The sequence below is a fragment of the Oncorhynchus tshawytscha genome, linkage group LG11 (assembly GCF_018296145.1).
Source record: "Oncorhynchus tshawytscha isolate Ot180627B linkage group LG11, Otsh_v2.0, whole genome shotgun sequence".
NCBI lineage: Eukaryota > Metazoa > Chordata > Actinopteri > Salmoniformes > Salmonidae > Oncorhynchus > Oncorhynchus tshawytscha.
In genome coordinates this window covers 33,606,565-33,625,735 of record NC_056439.1, presented here as the reverse complement: position 1 = coordinate 33,625,735, position 19,171 = coordinate 33,606,565, and the positions used below count along the sequence as shown (strand labels likewise).

Here is a 19,171-nt window from a genome sequence, read left to right as displayed (position 1 = left end):
ACTTTCCTAAAGTCTGGATGCCTTATATGGAATACAATACAACAAAAGGCGTCTGTATTGAAAACATGCCCATGTCAGGGGATATACCTATTTAGGCAATCCCTAGCTGCTGGGCTACTCAGTCCTGGCCCTGGTGGTCTGTCGTCCTGTGGGTTGTCATTCTGGCCTTGGCGTAAAACACTCGAACCAATAATGAATGTTTCACTAAGATCCTAAAGCTGAGTGAGGTGTGTTGGGGCGCTGCAGGGTGTTGGACCCCTAGGGACAGGACTGGGCGACTTAGCTATATTGTGTGCAAGTAAAAAGAGCTCTACAGTTCTATTAGTCCTATGAGATTAATTATATGGAGGATTCGCTGTTTCTGTGTGTTAATGTATTTTTGAGGTGTATGTGTTTTTTTTGTTTGTTTTGTTTTGTTTCCATACCTTTCCCTTGGGAACCAAAAAAATGTAATGTGTGAACTGGGAAGGAAATTGTGTTGGGAGAGTGTTTAGTTTTTGACTAGACTGGTGGGGGTCGGGCGTGCAGGCAGCTCGGGCTGGCTGGTCATACTGGCTGAAATTTGATATAGAGGATGTCTCTTTTTTTCAAGAGTTGTTCATTTGTTAAACTATTGGTTAAAGGTGAAACACAATATTTATTATTGAATTAGGAAATGAGCTTAAAATGCTCAAAAAGTAAGTAATGGATAGCCAGGGGCGCACACCAACACTCAGATATAATTGACAAACAAAGCATTTGTGTTTAGTGAGTCTGCCAGATCAGAGGCAATAGGGATGACCAGGGATGTTCTCTTGATAAGTGCGTGAATTTGACTATTTTCGTGTCCTGCTAAGCATTCAAATTATAACTGGGTGTCAGACAAAATGTATGGAGAAAAAAGTACATTATTTTCTTTCGGAATGTAGTGAAATAAAAGTAAAAGTTGTCAAAAATATAAATAGTAAAGTAAAGTACAGATACCACCCCCAAAAAACTTAAGTAGTACTTTATAGTACTACTATAATACTACTATATACTTTATACTTAAGTACTTTACACCACTGTGTATTGGAAAGAACCAGGGGTCTTGGCAAGATCTCAAGTTCAATGTTATTTACTTCAGTTAATTAGAAGAACAAAGCATACAAATCCATGTTCCTTTACAAAAAGGGCAAATAGACTTCATATAATAATAGAAATAGCTACAATATATACAGTACATTGAGCAATGCAATAATCTTATTTCATCACTGGATAAGTATTTGCATGACTCAAGCAAGGACTCAACCTGAAGTATGCATGTTCTACGACAAGACCAGGTTTTAAAGTCTGACCAGAAACCGGTAAAAAGCACTGTCGTTACATACACCTCCACAGCACCCGCGTGTTTTGGGTCATTGTCCTGTTGAAAAACAAATGATAGTCCCACTAAGCGCAAACCAGATGGGATGACATATCGTGGCAGAATGCTGTGGTAGCCATGCTGGTAATGTGTGCCTTGAATTCTAGATAAATCACTGACAGTGTCACCAGCAAAGCACCCCCACATCATCACACCTCCTCCATCATGCTTCACAATGGGAACTACACATGCAGAGATCTTCCGTTCACCTACTCTGCGTCTCACAAAGACACGACGGTTGGAACCAAAAATCAAAAAATTTGGACTCATTTGGACCAAAGGACAGATTTCCACCGGTCTAATGTCCATTGCTCGTGTTTGTTATTGGTGTCCATTAATAGTTTATAGAAATTTGACCATGAAGGCCTGATTCACTCAGTCTCCTCTGAACAGTTGATGTTGAGATGTGTCTGTCACTTGAACACTGTGAAGCATTTACTTGGGCTGTAATTTCTGAGGCTGGTAACTCTAATGAACTTGTCCTCTGCAGCAGAGACAACTCTGGGTCTTCATTTCCTGTGTTGGTCCTCATGAGAGCCAGTTTCATAGCGCTTGATGGTTTTCCCGAATGCACTTGAAGAAACTTTAAAAGTTCTTGAAATGTTTCCGAATTGACTGACCTTCATGTCTTAAAGTAATGATGGACTGTCGTTTATCTGAGATGTTCGTGCCATAATATGGACTTTTACCAAATAATCTTAAATATATATATATATTTTTTAACACTTTCTGGGTTACTATATGATTCCATGTGTTATTTAATAGTTTTGATGTCTTTACTATTATTCTACAATGTAGAAAATAGTAAATGTAAAGAAAAAGCCATGAATGAGTAGGTGTGTCCAAACTCTAGACTGGTACTGTATATAAATATATATATATATACAGTTGAAGTCAGAAGTTTACATAAACCTTAGCCAAATACATTTAAACTCAGTTTTTCACAATTCCTGATATTTAATCCTAGTAAAAATTCCCTTTCTTAGGTCAGCCAGGATCACCACTATATTTTAAGAATGTGAAATGTCAGAATAATAGCAGCGAGAATGATTTATTTCAGCTTTTATTTCTTTCATCACATTCCCAGTGGTTCAGAAGTGTACATACACTCAATGGGTATTTGGTAGCATTGCCTTTAAATTGTTTAACTTGGGTCAAACAGTTTGGGTAGCCTTCCACAAGCTTCCCACAACAAGTTGGGTGAATTTTGGCCCATTCCTCCTGACAGATCTGGTGTAACTGAGTCAGGATTGTAGGCCTCCTTGCTCGCACACCCTTTTTCAGATCTGCCCACAAATGTTCTATAGGATTGAGGTCAGGGCTTTGTGATGGCCACTCCAATACCTTGACTTTGTTGTCCTTAAGCCATTTTGCCACAACTTTGGATGAATGTTTGGAACTTGCAACTTTGTCCATTTGGAAGACCCATTTGCGACCAAGCTTTAACTTCCTGACTGATTTCTTGAATGTTGCTTCAATATATCCACATAATTGTTCTGCCTCATGATGCCATCTATTTTGTGAAGTGCACCAGTCACTCCTGCAGCAAAGCCCCCCCAGCCCCCCTGGCTTTTTTAAGGCGGTTTTGGAGCAGTGGCTTCTTCCTTGCTGAGTGGCCTTTCAGGTTATGTTGACATAGCACTCGTTTTACTGTGTATATAGATACGTTAGTACCTGTTTCCTCCAGCATCTTCACAAGGTCCTTTGCTGTTGTTCTGGGATTGATTTTGCACTTTTCGCACCAAAATACGTTCATCACTAGGAGACGGAACGCGTCTCCTTCCTGTATGACAGCTGCGGGGTCCCATGGTGTTTATACTTGCGTACTATTGTTTGTACAGATGAACGTGGTACCTTCAGGCATTTGGAAATTGCTCCCAAGGAACAGGTCTTGGCTGATTTCTTTTGATTTTCCCATGATGTCAAGCAAAGAGGCACTGAGTTTGAAGGTAGGCCTTGAAATACATCTACAGGTACACCTCCAATTGACTCAAATGATGTCAATTAGCCTATCAGAAGCTTCTAAAGCCATAACATAATTTTCTGGACATTTCCAACTGTTTAAAGGCACAGTCAACTTAGTGTATGTAAACTTCTTACCCACTGGAATTGTGATACAGTGAATTATAAGTGAAATAATCTGTCTGTAAACAATTGTTGGAAAAATGACTGTCATACACGTAGTAGATGTCCTAACCGACTTGCCAAAAATTTGTGGAGTGGTTAAAAAAATAGTTTTAATGACTCTAACCTAAGTGTATGTAAACTTCTGACTTCAACTGTATATATATATATATAAACTCAGCCAAAAAATAAACGTCCTCTCACTGTCAACTGCGTTTATTTACAGCCAACTGAAAATGTGTAAATAATTGTATGAACATGACAAGATTCAACAACTGAGATATAAACTGAACACGTTTGACAGACATGTGACTAACAGAAATGGAATAATGTGTCCCTGAACAAAGGGGGGGTCAAAATCAAAAGTAACAGTCAGTATCTGGTGTGGCCACCAGCTGCATTAAGTACTGCAGTTCATCTCCTTCTCATGGACTGCACCATATTTGCCAGTTCTTGCTGTGAGATGTTACCCCACTCTTCCACCTGCAAGTTCCCGGACATTTCTGGGGGGAATGGCCCTCCTATCCAACAGGTCCCAGACGTGCTCAATGGGATTGAGATCCGGCCTCTTCGCTGGCCATGGCAGATCACTGACATTCCTGTCTTTTTTGGCCATCAAGGAACAAACCCAACACCTCTCATCACCCAGAGAACTACATCCCCACAGTGAGGCATGGTGGTGGTAGCATCATGCTGTGGGTATGTTTTTCATCGGCAGGGACTGGGAAACTGGTCAGAACAGAAGGAATGATGGATTGCGCTAAATACAGCGAAATTCTTGAGGGAAACCTGTTTCAGTCTTCAAGAGATTTGAGACTGGGATGGAGGTTCACCTTCCAGCAGGACAATGACCCTAAGCATACTGGTAAAGCAACACTCGAGTGGTTTAAGGGGAAACATTTAAATGTCTTGGAATGGCCTAGTCTTAGCCTAGACCTCAATCCATTTGAGAATCTGCAGTATGACTTAAAGATTGCTGTACACCAGAGGAACCCATCCAACTTGAAGGAGCTGGAGCAGTTTTGCCTTGAAGAATGGGCAAGAATCCCAGTGCCAGTGGCTAGATGTGCCCAGCTTATAGAGACATACCCCAAGATACTTGCAGCTGTAATTGCTACAAAGGTGGCTCTACAAAGTATTGACTTTGGGGGAGGGGGGGTGAATGGTTACGCACGCCCAAGTTTTCTGTTTTTTGTCTTATTTCTTGTTTGTTACACAATAAAAAATATTTTGTATCTTCAAAGTGGTAGGCAAAGTGGCAGCCTGAAGTCTTCGGGTCATGGAAACATTTCTCAATTCGTATCAAGGGACCTAACATGTCCCAGGAAAACATTCCCCACGCCATTACACTACCGCCACCATCATGTACCATTGACACCAGGCAAGATGGGGCCATGGACTCATGCTGCTTATGCCAAATCCTGACTCTGCCATGAGTATGACGCAACAGGTACCGGGATTCGTTGGACCAGGCAATGTTTTTCCACTCCTCAATTGTCCAGTCCTGGTGATTGCATGCCCACTGGAGACACTTATTTTTGTTTTAGCTGATAGGAGTAGAGCCTGGTGTGGCTGTCTTCTGCTGCAATATTCCATCTGTGACAAGGACCGACAAGTTGTTTATTCCGAGATGCCATTCTGCACACCACTTTTGTATTGCTCCATTATTTGGCTGTTTGTGGCCCGCCTCTTAGCTTGCACGATTCTTGCTATTCTCCTTCGACCTCTCATCAATGAGATTTTTTCACTCACAGGACTGCCACTGACTGGATATTTTTTGTTTGTTGCACCATTCCCTATAAACCCTAGCCACTGTCGTGTGTGAAAAACCCAGGAGGTGGGCCGTTTCTGAGATACTAGAACCAACGCGCCTGGCACCGATGATCACGCTCAAAGTTGCTTAGGTCGCACATTTTGCCCATTCTAACGTTCAATCGAACAGTAACAGAATGCCTCAATGACTCTCTGCCTGTTTTATATAGCAAGCCAAGGCCACGTGACCTACTGTCTGTAGGAGAATGGGGTGATGTACCTAATAAACTGGCCACTGAGTGTATATATTTATTTTTGGAGGGGGGGCCCCCTAGAAGTCCCCTCCCCCTCCAGATAGCATATGAACACGTCATAAGGCATGGCAAAAATGTTTAGAATGGCAGGGAATTAGCTGTAAACCTGCTACTTTTTCTCTGTCCCATGGCAATATGTGCAGAATTGCTAGAAATTAGCTTTAAAAATGCTCAATTCTCTCAGCCTCATTGCAAAATGTGTAGAATATCATGAGATTAGCTATAATACTGCTACTTTTTCTCTTTGCCCCATGGATTTTTTTTTATTATTGTAGGAAGTTACAGTGCATTTGGAAAGTATTCAAACCCCTTGACTTTTTCCACAATTTGTTACGTTACAGTCTTATTCTAAAATGGATTAAGTACATTTTTCCCCTATCAATCTACACACGATACGCCATAATGACAAAGTGACAACCGGTTTTAAGACATTTTGCAAATGTATTAAAAGTAAAAAATAAACATAAACATATTTACATAAGTATTCAGAACCTTTGCTATGAGACTCAAAATTGAGCTCAGGTGCATCCTGTTTCCATTCATCATCTACAACTTGATTGGAGTCAACCTGTGGTAAATTTAATTGATTGGCATGATTTGGAAAGACACAGTGCATGTCAGAGCAAAACCCAAGCCATGAGGTTGAAGGAATTGTCCGTAGAGATCTGGGGAAGAGTACCAAAAAATGTCTGCAGCATTGAAGATCCCCAAGAACACAGTGGCCTCCATCATTCTTAAATGGAAGAAGTTTGGAACCATCAAGACTCTTCCTAGAGCTGGCCGCCCGGCCATGTTGAGCAATCGGTAGAGAAGGGCCTTGGTCAGGGAGGTGACCAAGAACCCGATGGTCACTCTGACAGAGCTCTAGTGTTCCTCTGTGGAGATGGGGAACCTTCCAGAAGGACAACCATATCTGAAGCTCTCCACCAATCAGGCCTTTATGTTAGATTGGCCAGATGGAAGCCACTCCTCAGTTAAAGGCACAAGACAGCCCGCTTGGAGTTTGCCAAAACAAGATTCTCTGGTCTGATGAAACCAAGATTGAACTTTGGCTTGAATGCCAAGCTTCACGTCTGGAGGAAACCTGGCACTGTCCCTATGGTGAAGCATGGTGGTGGCAGTATCATGCTGTAGAGATGTTTTTCAGCAGCAGGAGACGAGTCAGGATTGAGGCAAAGATGAACGGCGCAAAGTACAGAGAGATCCTTGATAAAAAAACCTGCTCCAGAGCGCTCAGGACCTCAGACTGGGGCGAAGGTTCACCTTCAACAGGACAACGACCCTAAGCACACAGCCAAGACAACACAGGAATGGCTTCGGGACAAGTCTCTAAATGTCCTTGAGTGGCCCAGCCAGAGCCCAGACTTGAACCCAATCGAAAATAGCTGTGGAGCAACGCTCCCCATCCAACCTGACAGAGCTTGAGAGGATCTGCAAAGAAGATTGGGAGAAACTCCCCAAATACAAGTGGGCCAAGCTTGTAGCATCATACCCAAGAAGATTCTAAGCTGTTATCGCTGCCAAAGGTGCTTCAACAAAGTACTGAGTAAAGGGTCTGAATACTTATGTAAATTAAATATTTCAATTTTTTATGTTTAATAAATTTGCAACCATTTCTAGAAACCATTTTTTGCTTTGTCGTTATGGGGTATTTTGTGTAGGTTGATGAGGGGGGAAAACGATTTAATCAACTCTAGAATAACGCTGTACCGGAACAAAATGTGGAAAAAGTCAAGGGGTCTGAATACTTTCCGAAGGCACTGTGTAGAATTAGACTGAGTGGCCTAATGGATAAGATGTCGGACTTCGAATCAGAAGATTGAGGTTTCGAGTTCCTTCATGGTCGTTCAATTTCACTAGCTTTACTTATTTAGACAGGTTCCCGATTTCCCTAAATAAGACATGTCTCTTGTTGCCTGGAAAAGTTAGGACATTGTTATGTAGATTTAATAATCATAGACTGCGTGGCCTAATGGATAAGGAGTCTGATTCTGCATCAGACAATTGAAAGATAGAGTCTCTTCATAGTTGTTCAAATCACTAGCTTCCTTCATTTAGATAGGCTCCCAATTTCTCTACATAAGACATATCTCTTGTTGCTGGGAAAAGGTAGGATGTTGTTATATAGCTTTAATAATCTCAGACTGCATGGTGTAATGTTAAGGTGAAACTGTGGTATGCCACTGAGGTAAAGGTTACATTTTCTGTTTTATATGAGTAGATTATTCTGTCAGCCAGCCTCTATGTCTTCATAGTAAAAGACCCTAGGAGTCTTGTACGCAATGCAAGACTACTGTATGATTAAGTTATTCTTTGATATGTAATCAAAGTATACAATAAATGCTGTTCATGGCTACACTAGAAAGCAGATTTGTGAACAAACATAGTCCTTATTAACCAAGTTACTGGTAAATGTTAAGGTGAATTCTGTCACCATTTTTGCACAAGATTGCAGGAAATATAAGAATTTCAGATTTCCCTTTACACACCTTGTAGAGAAACATACAGCACCGTACTTGTAATCTCATTGCCCATTAACTTAAAACATTTCAATGTCATGGGCGTTCACAGACAATGGACAACAAAACAGTGATCATGACATGTTGACCCTTTTTATGAGTTATAGTGACTCACACTCTCTTCATATTGTCATTGTCTTCACATTGATCATATTAACAAGTAGGGTTGCGCGTGTCGTAGCATTGAATCGTCGTATCGTTGGTCTGATGTGAGTATCCCTGGCCCTGGTAGTTCAGATGAGCAGAGCCAGGGCGGCTGCCTCTATGGAGAAGAGATGGTCATCCTCGACCTCAGGACAGTACAGCCTCATGAACTCAGCCAGGCGAAGGAGGTACTCTATGTTGTGGCCCGTGTTGCCTCTGCAGATGGCAATCTGAGCAGCTATCTCTGTGGGAGTGGCAGGCCCAAGATATATGGGGTTGTCAGAGGTGGCGATGTAGACCAGGGCAAGCAGAGACCCTTGGCACTTCTCTCTGGGAGTGAACTCCACCATCTTGGTGGCGTAGCCCCCCAGCACAGCCTCTCTCACATTCAGATACTGCAGAGACTCCTCCATTTGGGAGTCGGTGACCTCGTAGGCTACCCCCCAGGTGCAAGCCTGCCGTAAGAAGAGATGGATGTTAGACTGGGGCAGGAGAAGTAGGTAATCAGATTGAATATATAGAATATATTGATAATTTTGACTAAGACACGCACCTACAGCAAGACATCAATATCACCTGAGAAAGTATACGAGCCAGCGAAACAGCAACCCTCTGTCTTAGCACGTGTAGCCTGTGTATCTGATGCCGTATGGCCAAAAAGAGTATGAAGTGTTATTATTTTTGGCCAAATAGCATCAGATACATGGGCTACAGATACTAAGAAAGAGAGGTGCTGTTTGCCTCGCTCAGATGCTTTCTCTGGTGAAATAGTTTCAGCCTCTCGCGAAATGAAGGACAATTATTAAACATGGATAGACACAATGAGAAATCATACATTTTTGGGGAAGCCTGGCTTCCCTTGGAATCAATGAATACACACCACTTTGTAGGCTGAATGTCATTCCACTTACGGTGTTTGTAATAGATGTCCGTCTATTCAAATTGCAGGTGCACAGTGCACTGTTCAGATGCTGGACTTATTTTAGAGTAGATGAACATGTGCAGGTAACCTACTTAAAGGAGTAGTTCACTATTTTACAACTTGATGTTAGATGGTTCCTCACTCTGAAAATAGTCTATGGGCCAAGAGAAACTGTAATCCATTGATCCGTTTCCTTTAAACATCCACTACAAACTTCAACTAACTTTAGCCAACACAAGCTAACAATCAATGGAAGTGCTGGAGGCATGTTTTAAAAAATTTGTGTCCAAATCACCTGAAATCAATTCAAATCAACTCCCTATTTGATTTGATGGTACTTAACCTGTTGCTTCGAGCAATCCTGTATCCGGAAGCGTAATTATAGCCTCAAGCTCATTACCATAACGCAAAGTTAACTATTCATGAAAATCGCAAATGAAATGAAATAAATATATTGGCTCACAAGCTTAGCCTTTTGTTAACAACACTGTCATCTCAGATTTTCAAAATATGCTTTTCAACCATAGCTACACAAGCATTTGTGTAAGAGTATTGATAGCTAGCATAGCATTAAGCCTAGCATTCAGCAGGCAACATTTTCACAAAAACAAGAAAAGCATTCAAATAAAATCCTTTACCTTTGAAGAACTTCAGATGTTTTCAATGAGGAGACTCTCAGTTAGATAGCAAATGTTCAGTTTTTCCAAAAAGATTATTTGTGTAGGAGAAATCGCTCCGTTTTGTTCATCACGTTTGGCTAAGAAAAAAACCTGAAAATTCAGTCATTACAACGCCGAACTTTTTTCCAAATTAACTCCATAATATCGACAGAAACATGGCAAACGTTGTTTAGAATCAACCCTCAAGGTGTTTTTCACATATCTATTCGATGGTAAGTCATTCGTGGCAGTTTGGTTTCTCCTCTGAAGCAAATGGTAAAATACACGCAGCTGGAGATTACGCAATAATTGCAACAGAGGACACCAACCGGAGCACCTGGTAAATGTAGTCTCTTATGGTCAATCTTCCAATGATATGCCTACAAATACGTCACAATGCTGCAGACCCCTTGGGGAAACGACAGAAAGTGTAGGCTCATTCCTTGCGCATTCACAGCCATATAAGGAGACATTGGAACAAAGCGCATTCAAAATCTGGGGCATTTCCTGTTTGAAATTTCATCTTGGTTTCGCCTGTAGCATCAGTTCTGTGGCACTCACAGATAATATCTTTGCAGATTTGGAAACGTCAGGTGTTTTCTTTCCAAAGCTGTCAATTATATGCATAGTCGAGCATCTTTTTGTGACAAAATATCTTGTTTAAAACGGGAACGTTTTTTTATCCATAAATTAAAAGAGCGCCCCCTATATCCAAGAAGTTAAGGTGGCCATTAAAAACAAAACATGGTCACATGCCCCCATCACTTCCATTGATTGTTAGCATGTGGAGACTAAAGTTAAATGAAGTTTATAATGGCTGTTAATAAAAGAAAACTGAACCATGGACTACAGTTTCTCCTTGGCCCATAGACTACTTTCAGGGTGAGGGAACATCTAACATCAAGTTGTAAAATAGTGAGCTTCTCCTTTAATCTACTTTTTGAAGTGATTTGTTTGACAATCAGATAAAAACATAATGGCTGGTTGTGTTCATGACACATTAAAAGATCAAAGTTCAATTACATGTCTTTACTATAAAGCCCATAAAAAATAGAGACCCCTCTAATGTCACAGTATAATTTGCACTCTGGATGCCACTTTCAAGTGAATTTACAGATGTATGCTAAAATCCTTATATCAAATCCTGACCTTGAATCCAAAAACTGTAACAGGTGTTTTGAAATTGATGTATGATTTATTTGATCAGAGAAATGTACAAAACCTAAGCTCAAACATTTAATGTGTTGACCCAAAAAATACACCTTGTGTCACGAATATCACCGAAGGTGGCTCCCCTTCCCGTTCGGGTGGCGCTCGGCGGTCGTCGTCGCAGGTCTACTAGCTGCCACCGATCCCTTTTTTCCCTTTTCGTTTGGTTTTGTCTAATTGGTTTCACCTGTTCCTTGTTGGGTTTTTTGGGTTGGGGTTATTTAAGTTCGGTTAGCCCGCCTGTGTTTGTGCAGGCTTGTCACTGTTATGTCAAGAGGTGTTCCTGATTATTTATTTATTTTTTCGCTGTCCGGTGAGGTACCAGTTTGTACTTGGGTAGAGTGTATTACGCCTGTGTTCGGCGTCACCCGTTGTACGTTTTTTCCCGAATCCTCTGCTCTCTGCGCCTGACTCCACACCCATCACTCTTCGAGCATTACAAAAGCCCGCACCAAAAGTATGGAGTCAGCAGGAGCAGCGACCACCCCCCTCCCCGCGATGGAGGAGTGTGTCCTTCATCACACGTCCATCCTCCATCGCATCGGATCAGCGATGGATCAGATGATGGAGAGGATGGACCGCTGGGAGAGGAGTGGTCTCCCTACTTCCCCTCCAACCCTCCCACCTGCAACGCTACCATCTCCTCCAGCGATATCCGGTACCAGCGTCCTGCGTATGGCACCTCCGAGGGAGTACGATGGAGCGGCGGCGGGGTGCCAGGGATTCCTGCTCCAACTCGAGCTTTACCTGGCCACCGTTCGGCCGGCTCCCTCGGACGAGGAGAGCGTGAGTGTCCTCGTCTCTTGCTTGACAGGTAGACCCCTGGAGTGGGCCTATGCCGTCTGGAATGAGCCCGACTCGGCGAGGGGCCACTACCCGGAGTTCACACCGCCGTTTTCGGGCCGTGTTCGATCACCCTCCGGAGGGCCGAGCGGCGGGTGAGAGATTGTTCCATCTCAGGCAAGGGACGAGGAGCGCGCAGGACTTCACGCTGGAGTTCCGGACCTTGGCCTCTGGAGCGGGGTGGAACGACAGGGCCCTGATAGACCATTACAGGTGTAGCTTGAGAGAGGACGTCCGCAGGGAGCTGGCTTGTCGGGACACTACGCTCACCCTGGACGAGCTCATAGAAAGGGTCCTGTCTGTTCCACCTCCTGGCCCTCCCACTCCCATACCTATGGAGCTAGGGGGGGCTGCATCTAGGGAGACAGGAGGAGGAGGCTCCTTCCGCACAAGCTGTGGCCGGAGAGGGCACACTTCCGGTCGGTGCTGGAGGAGTCCATCTGGGAGTCGAGAGGGCAGGCAGAACACTTCTCGGGCACACCAGGTGAGTCAGCACCACACTCACCAAGAGCTTCCTGTTTGGTCACATGTTTTTATTAATTTGTTTCCTTAAGTTTTCTCCTTCTCTCCAGCATAAGGCGCTAATCGATTCAGGCGCAGCTGGGAACTTTATAGATCGCGGTCTCACCCAGAGGTTGAGGATTCCGTTAGTACAGGTAGACCCCCCCTTCCCCGTGCACTCCTTAGATAGTCAACCGTTAGGGTCAGGGCTGGACAGGGAGGCCACGGTTCCTGGAGATGGAACTCTCTGGAGATGATTACGCGGGGGGATCATAATGAGCAGATTAGTCTGTTCCTTATCGATTCACCTGCGTTTCCGGTGGTGCTGGGGATCCCCTGGCTGGCTATTCACAATCCTAGGATTTCGTGGAGACAGGGAGCTCTCCAGGGGTGGTCTGATGAGTGTTCAGGCAGGTGTGTAGGAGTTTTCATCGGTGCGACGACAGTGGAGAGTCCAGACCAGGTTTCCACCGTGCGCATTTCCGCTGAGTATGACGATTTGGCTATCGCCTTCAGTAAAAAGAAGGCAACCTAATTACCACCCCATCGACAGGGGGATTGCATGATAAACCTCCAGGTAAACGCTGCACTGCCCAGGAGTCACGTGTATGCTTTGTCCCAGGAGGAGACGTTGGCTATGGAGACATATGTCAAGGAAGCTCTGGGACAGGGGTACATTCGGCCCTCCATGTCACCCGTCTCCTAGAGTTTCTTTTTTGTGAAGAAAAATGAGGGTGGCTGGCGTCCGTGCATTGATCATTGAGGTCTCAATTCCATCACTACCTCTCATCGCTACGGCGGTGGAATCATTTCACAGGGCGCGGTTCTTCACGAAACTGGACCTCAGGAGCGTGTATAATCTGGTGCGTATACGGGAGGGAGATGAGTGGAAAACCGCGTTTAGTACCACATCTGGCCATTATGAGTACCTCGTCATGCCGTATGGGTTAAAGAATGCTCCAGCCGTCTTTCAATCCTTCGTCAACGAGATTCTCAGGGACCTGCACAGACAGGGTGTGGTGGTGTATATTGATGACATCTTGATCTACTCCGCCACATGCGCCGCGCATGTGTCTCTGGTGTGCAAGGTTCTTGGGCGACTGCTGGAGCATGACCTGTACGTGAAGGTGGAGAAATGTGAGTTTTCCAAACAAGCTGTTTCCTTCCTGGGTTATTGCATTTCCACCTCGGGGGTGGTGATGGAGTGTGACCGCGTCAAGGCTGTGCGTAATTGGCTGACTCCGACCACGGTAAAGGAGGTGCAGCGGTTCTTACGGTTTGCCAATTACTACCGGAGGTTTATCCAGGGTTTTGGTCAGGTGGCGGCTCCCATTACCTCACCGCTGAAGGGGGGACCTGTGCGTTTGCAGTGGTCGGCAGAGGCGGATGGAGCTTTTCGTCATTTGAAGGCGCTGTTCACCGACGTGCCAGTGTTGGCGCATCCGGACCCCTCTTTGGCGTTCATAGTGGAGGTGGACGCATCCGAGGCTGGGGTTGGAGCCGTGCTCTCACAGTGCTTGGGTATGCCACCGAAGCTCCGCCCCTGTGCCTTTTTTTCGAAGAAGCTCGGGCCGGAGCAAAACTATGATGTGGGGGACAGGGAGTTGTTGGCTGTGTTTAAGGCCCTGAAGGTGTGGAGACACTGGCTCGAGGGGGCTAAGCACCCTTTCCTCATCTGGACTGACCACCGTAACCTGGAGTATATCCGAGCAGCTAGGAGACTGAATCCTCGTCAGGCAAGGTGGGCCATGTATTTCACCAGATTTAGATTCACGATCTCGTATAGACCAGATTCCCACAACACTAAGGCCGACGCGCTGTCCCGTCTCTACGACACCGAGGACCGGTCCATCGATCCTACTCCCATCATTCCAGTGGCTAGGCTGGTGGCACAGGTAGTATGGGAGGTGGACGAGGACATAGAGCGGGCGCTAAGGGAGGAACCTGCGCCTCCACAGTGCCCGGAGGGTCGTAGGTACGTGCTGCTTGCTGTTCGTGATCAATTGATTCAGTGGGCTCATAGTCTACCCTCGTCGGGTCACCCAGGAATTTTGAGGACAGTGCAGGGTCTTAGGGGGAAGTACTGGTGGCCCACCTTAGTTAAGGATGTGCGATTCTATGTCTCCTCCTGTTCGGTGTGCGCCCAGAGCAAGGCTCCTAGGCACTTGCCATGAGGGAAGTTACAACCCCTCCCCATTCCACAACGGCAGTGGTCCCATATATCGGTGGACTTTCTCACTGATCTTCCACCGTCTCAGGGAAACACGACGATCCTGGTCGTTGTGGATCGGTTCTCTAAGTCCTGCCATCTTATCCCGTTGTCCGGTCTCCCTACGGCCCTACAGACTGCGGAGGCTCTGTTCACCCACGTCTTCCGGCACTACGGGGTGCCCGAGGACATCGTTTCTGATCAGGGTCCCCAGTTCACATCCCGAGTGTGGAAGGCGTTTATGAAACGTCTGGGGGTCTCGGTCAGCCTGACCTCGGGGTATCACCCGGAGAGTAATGGGCAGGTGGAGAGAGTGAACCAGGAGGTGGGTACGTTTCTGCGGTCGTATTGCCTGGACCGGCCGTGGGAGTGGGCGAGATACGTCCCCTGGGCTGAAATGGCCCAGAACTCACTATGCCACTCCTCTACCAACATGTCACCGTTTCAGTGCGTGTTGGGGTACCAGCCAGTCCTGGCACCATGGCATCAGAGCCAGACCGGGGGTCCTGCAGTGGAGGAGTGGGTGCAGAGTCTCAGAGGTGCTGAGTCCCGGTGGGGGACATATTGGATCCATCTATGCTGAGGGAGTTCCATCGCCTCCATCCGGGTCGCCCTGCGCCTCGCCCTCCGGGTGGTCCTCGAGGCCGGTGTCGGCGCGCTGCGGGAGCCACACATCGGGGGGGGGTGGTACTGTCACGAATATCACCGAAGGTGGCTCCCCTTCGCGTTCGTGTGGCGCTTGGCAGTCGTCGTCGCCGGTCTACTAGCTGCCACTGATCCCCTTTTCCCCTTTTCTTTGTCTAATTGGTTTCACCTGTTCCTTGTTGGGGTTTTTGGGTTGGGGTTATTTAAGTTTGGTTAGCCTGCCTGTGTTTGTGGGGGCTTGTTACTGTTCCTGATTATTGTTGGGTTTTTTCGCTGTCCGATGGGGTACCAGTTTATACTTGGGTAGAGTGTATTACGCCTGTGTTTGGCGTCACCCGTCATACGTTTTTCTGTTGGACATTAAAGCGTTTTTTCCCAAGTTCTCTGCTCTCTGCGCCTGACTCCACACCCATCACTCTTCGAGCGTTACACCTTGCATCGATTAAGGTTCAATATGTTATGACCCTCCCTCCCGCCACTGCCAGTGTCAATGTATTTTACAACACAAAGTACAGTACTTATTCATGGTAGACAGGATCAAAACAAATGTGAGCTGTAGGTGTGTTCTGGGTTATTTTGAAACAAAGCCACTTACATCATGATCTTCCACTAAAGTCACCACTCTACCTGGCTGTGGAGGATAAAAGGACCATAGATATAAGGACAGAGATTAATTGAGCACATGAGGATCAATGCACAGTCAGCATTGTTTTACCAATTAATTTCTATTTAGACTAGCCTACCACATGTGAGCCTATCAGGTTAGGTATTTTTGGCCATGCCAGACCTTTATGTAAGTGGACATTTCCATAACCAATATGATTGCAACACAAATCAGACATTTTTTATTAGACTTTTCATTTGACTTCCCACCTTCTGAAGCTCAACAGTTTGATCTGAGATAATATTATGTCTGTCTACAGCAGCAGCAAATACACTGATTGCATTTCTGAAGGTAAAGACTTACCATGTCTTTGTCTCCTCGATGAAAATTGTCCCCATGCCAGAAGCGTCTACTAAATCCTTTGATATAGCCGACGTAGTTTCTCTTGTATTTGAAGTCTGGTTTCCAGACTAATGAGCCATATCCGAATATCCACAGGCTGGGTTTTTCTGATACAGTAATGTCCAGTAGCTTCATTATGGTTAGTTGGTCGTGTTCAGGTAATATGTAAGAGAAGATGTAAAGTATTGCCTATTTTCTTCTGTCAAGAAATAGCCCGCTGGGCACACACTGGTTGAATCAAAGTTGTTTCCACGTTGAACCAAAGTGGAATAGACGTTTAATTGAGGTCTGTGGCCAGTGGGAGCTGTTATACGATGTTACCGGTGGAGCTCACTCTCCTTTGTAGATGCATTCCGAAGCATGAGACCGCTGAACTACTCGCTATAAATGCATTTCGCCGACCATGGTTTTGCGTAATAACCCTATCATAGCCTACCCAAAGATGTTGATAAATGTAAAAGAGCTGATGCATAGACCTAGTATCTCTCACCGCAACGTATATCTGTACAATCAGTTTGGTGTGTCTATCAACCAATGTGCAGTACTACTACAACAGTATATTGGTGTACAGACAGACACGTGTATGTGTTGTGGCGGGATGTCAGACCAAGACGTTGCTGACCAATGATATCATAGAAGAGGTCGTACTAAAAGTACAAGCCGACCAATTAGAAACCTTATCGAGCACAAAACATTCTCTGAAATCCTGTTTTCGAACGTTACAATGTTGCTATAACAACGTATCTGACGAACAGACACTGACAAACAATAACATGGGATTATATGAGTGATCTGTAGGGGAGAGTGGGGAAAATTGAGCCAAATGCGTAAATTGAGCCATCACTGTTTCTAGGAAACCATAAACAAAATTAATAATTTGACCAAATATTTAGGACGAGGTCATCATTTCATGGAGTCTGTGAAGGAAGAAACCACATGGCATGGAAAAAGAGGTTAGCAAATTGGGTCCCCAAAAATATTTGCGCGAAGTCAAATGATTGTATTGTGTTAGAGGTTTCATGATGCTTGTTTCTAAAATGTTTACACATTTTTTATTTTATTTAACCTTTATTTAACTAGGCAAGGCAGTTAAAATCAAATTATTATTTACATTGACGGCCTACCAGGGAACAGTGGGTTAACTGCCTTGTTCAGGGGCAGAACGGCAGATTTTAGGCAGATTTTTACCTTGTCAGCTCGGGGAGTCGATCCAGCAACCTTTCGGTTAAAATTATTAAAAGACTAAAAAAGTGGTCTCTTGGCACAATTTACCCCAGGTATGGGGTAAGTTGTGCAAACTGAGGTATTTTGTGCCGAGAGACCACTTTTTTGGGGCAAGCTATGTTTTCAAAACTGAAATGTTTAAATTAATTCAGATTATTACCAGGGACATATATGTGGATAGCTTTGTCAGACAATAATACTATTTCTATTGACGGAGTAATGCTGAATGGGAAGAAAATGGCTCAACTTACCCAACTCTCCTCTACTGTCTGAATTGATTTTGAGCATCACAACTGTTTTGATAAGAGAGGGGATTTATTAAGTGTGTAGTTTAATCTTTACTTGTGGTGTCACTGGAAGTAATGTACAATGTAGCCTACTGTATTTGCAATCTTGTAGTCGTTTGATTTACTGAAAATGGTATCTAATAATCATGAGTCACATAAAAGACACAGACATATAAAGTCATTCAACAATTCATTAATTCATGAATTACTTCATTCATTCATTATTCCATCCTTTCATTGTATTTCAGAGGATAGTTTACATAACACAGAAACGGCAAGCTATTTTTTCCCCATTCACAGGATGTTGAAAGCTCTTACATTATGTTCCCTGGTTATACATAGATTGACAGTGACACTGGCTGTCCAATGTCCAAACTTGTGAGTTGATTTGAGTATATCCTGTAAAAATGCTTTGCTTGAGATCTTGCAATTCCACCATGGACGTTGGTGTGATAGTAGTGTTTGAAAAATACATGTTTACTCACTTTGAAGTACTGTATGTATATCACTGTTTGCTTCATTGCTCTCCACTGTCAGGAAAGTAAGGCAAGTAGCAAGCCTGAAGTCTCTTTTTAACCATGAGTGAAAACGGAGCTCCCATTATATCCTTGAGTGTCACATAGTGTGATACCACAGAAGCAGCTAATGAGATTAGCTATAAATAGAAGCATTAGCTTGCAGAATAAGATCCAAGTATTGTAAAGCCCTTTTAACATCTGTTCTCTTCTTAGGTGTCTCTCTAGCACCCTATATAAGCTTGTATCATACCTGATCAATGAATGACGCTTAAGTAGACGATTTACCTTCAGCCCTCTTTGACCTCAGGCTAGGACAATGATGTTTTGGTCCTACCGTGGCATGAACAACACAGTCGGATAATGGTGTTCCATATACAATAGCTTATTTGATATCATCACAAAATCTTAAAATATAGAATACTCCCCGTGCCTCTAGTTATCCAATTCTCATTTTAAGTATTGAAGGAAATGTTGCAAGTAACTTCCATGCATGGTTTACTGCCCCCATGTGTTAATTAAGAACATTACAAAAAGAAAGGAAACTGTCTGAAGTTACTGTATTTCCTGAGATCAGATGCCCTTTCCTCAATGTTAACATGCAAATTATTGTCAATACACTCTATTTTGAAAACTGTTTTAGGTTTAATTTAGATTTAATTCTCTTTGTTTGAGTGTGGTAAAGCAGTCATTTACTATTTTCTTTATATTCCTGGAAAGTCACTAGTTGGGGTCTCCTCAGTCGAGCACTTGATTCTCTTTTGTTCAAGCTGGCCTGAAGCACGTTTAGGTACTCTCTTTCTATCAGTCATTTACTATGTTTATTTTTTATAGGACTTTGAGGACTTTTTTATAGGACTTTTTATAGGATTTTTGTGATGAATAAATGCCTTTATAATCAAACATCTTATCCT

At 44.0% G+C, this 19,171-nt stretch overlaps 1 protein-coding gene across 2 annotated transcripts; it reads right to left on the bottom strand.

The window, feature by feature from the left end:
- Positions 1 to 7,191: 7,191 nt before the first annotated feature.
- On the bottom strand, positions 7,192 to 16,780 carry LOC112262318 (glutathione-specific gamma-glutamylcyclotransferase 1-like). Of its 2 annotated transcripts, XM_024437995.2 has the most exons (3): positions 16,193 to 16,780; positions 15,821 to 15,856; positions 7,192 to 8,692 (listed from the first exon to the last, which is right to left on the bottom strand). In XM_024437995.2, exons 1-3 carry the CDS (start codon positions 16,364 to 16,366, stop codon positions 8,327 to 8,329), a joined length of 576 nt encoding a protein of 191 aa, XP_024293763.1. In that variant the 5' UTR covers positions 16,367 to 16,780; the 3' UTR covers positions 7,192 to 8,326. The 2 variants fall into 2 exon arrangements, with proteins under 2 accessions (XP_024293763.1, XP_024293764.1); XM_024437996.2 differs by lacking the exon at positions 15,821 to 15,856.
- Positions 16,781 to 19,171: the final 2,391 nt, after the last annotated feature.

Coding starts and splice junctions, on each gene's coding strand:
- LOC112262318 (XM_024437995.2), bottom strand. CDS start 16,366: ATGAAGCTACTGGACATTACTGTATCAGAAAAACCCAGCCTGTGGATA. Junction 15,857..16,192: donor ATCGAGGAGACAAAGACATG/GTAAGTCTTTAC, acceptor TATCCTCCACAG/CCAGGTAGAGTGGTGACTTT. Junction 8,693..15,820: donor CTTTAGTGGAAGATCATGAT/GTAAGTGGCTTT, acceptor TTCTTACGGCAG/GCTTGCACCTGGGGGGTAGC.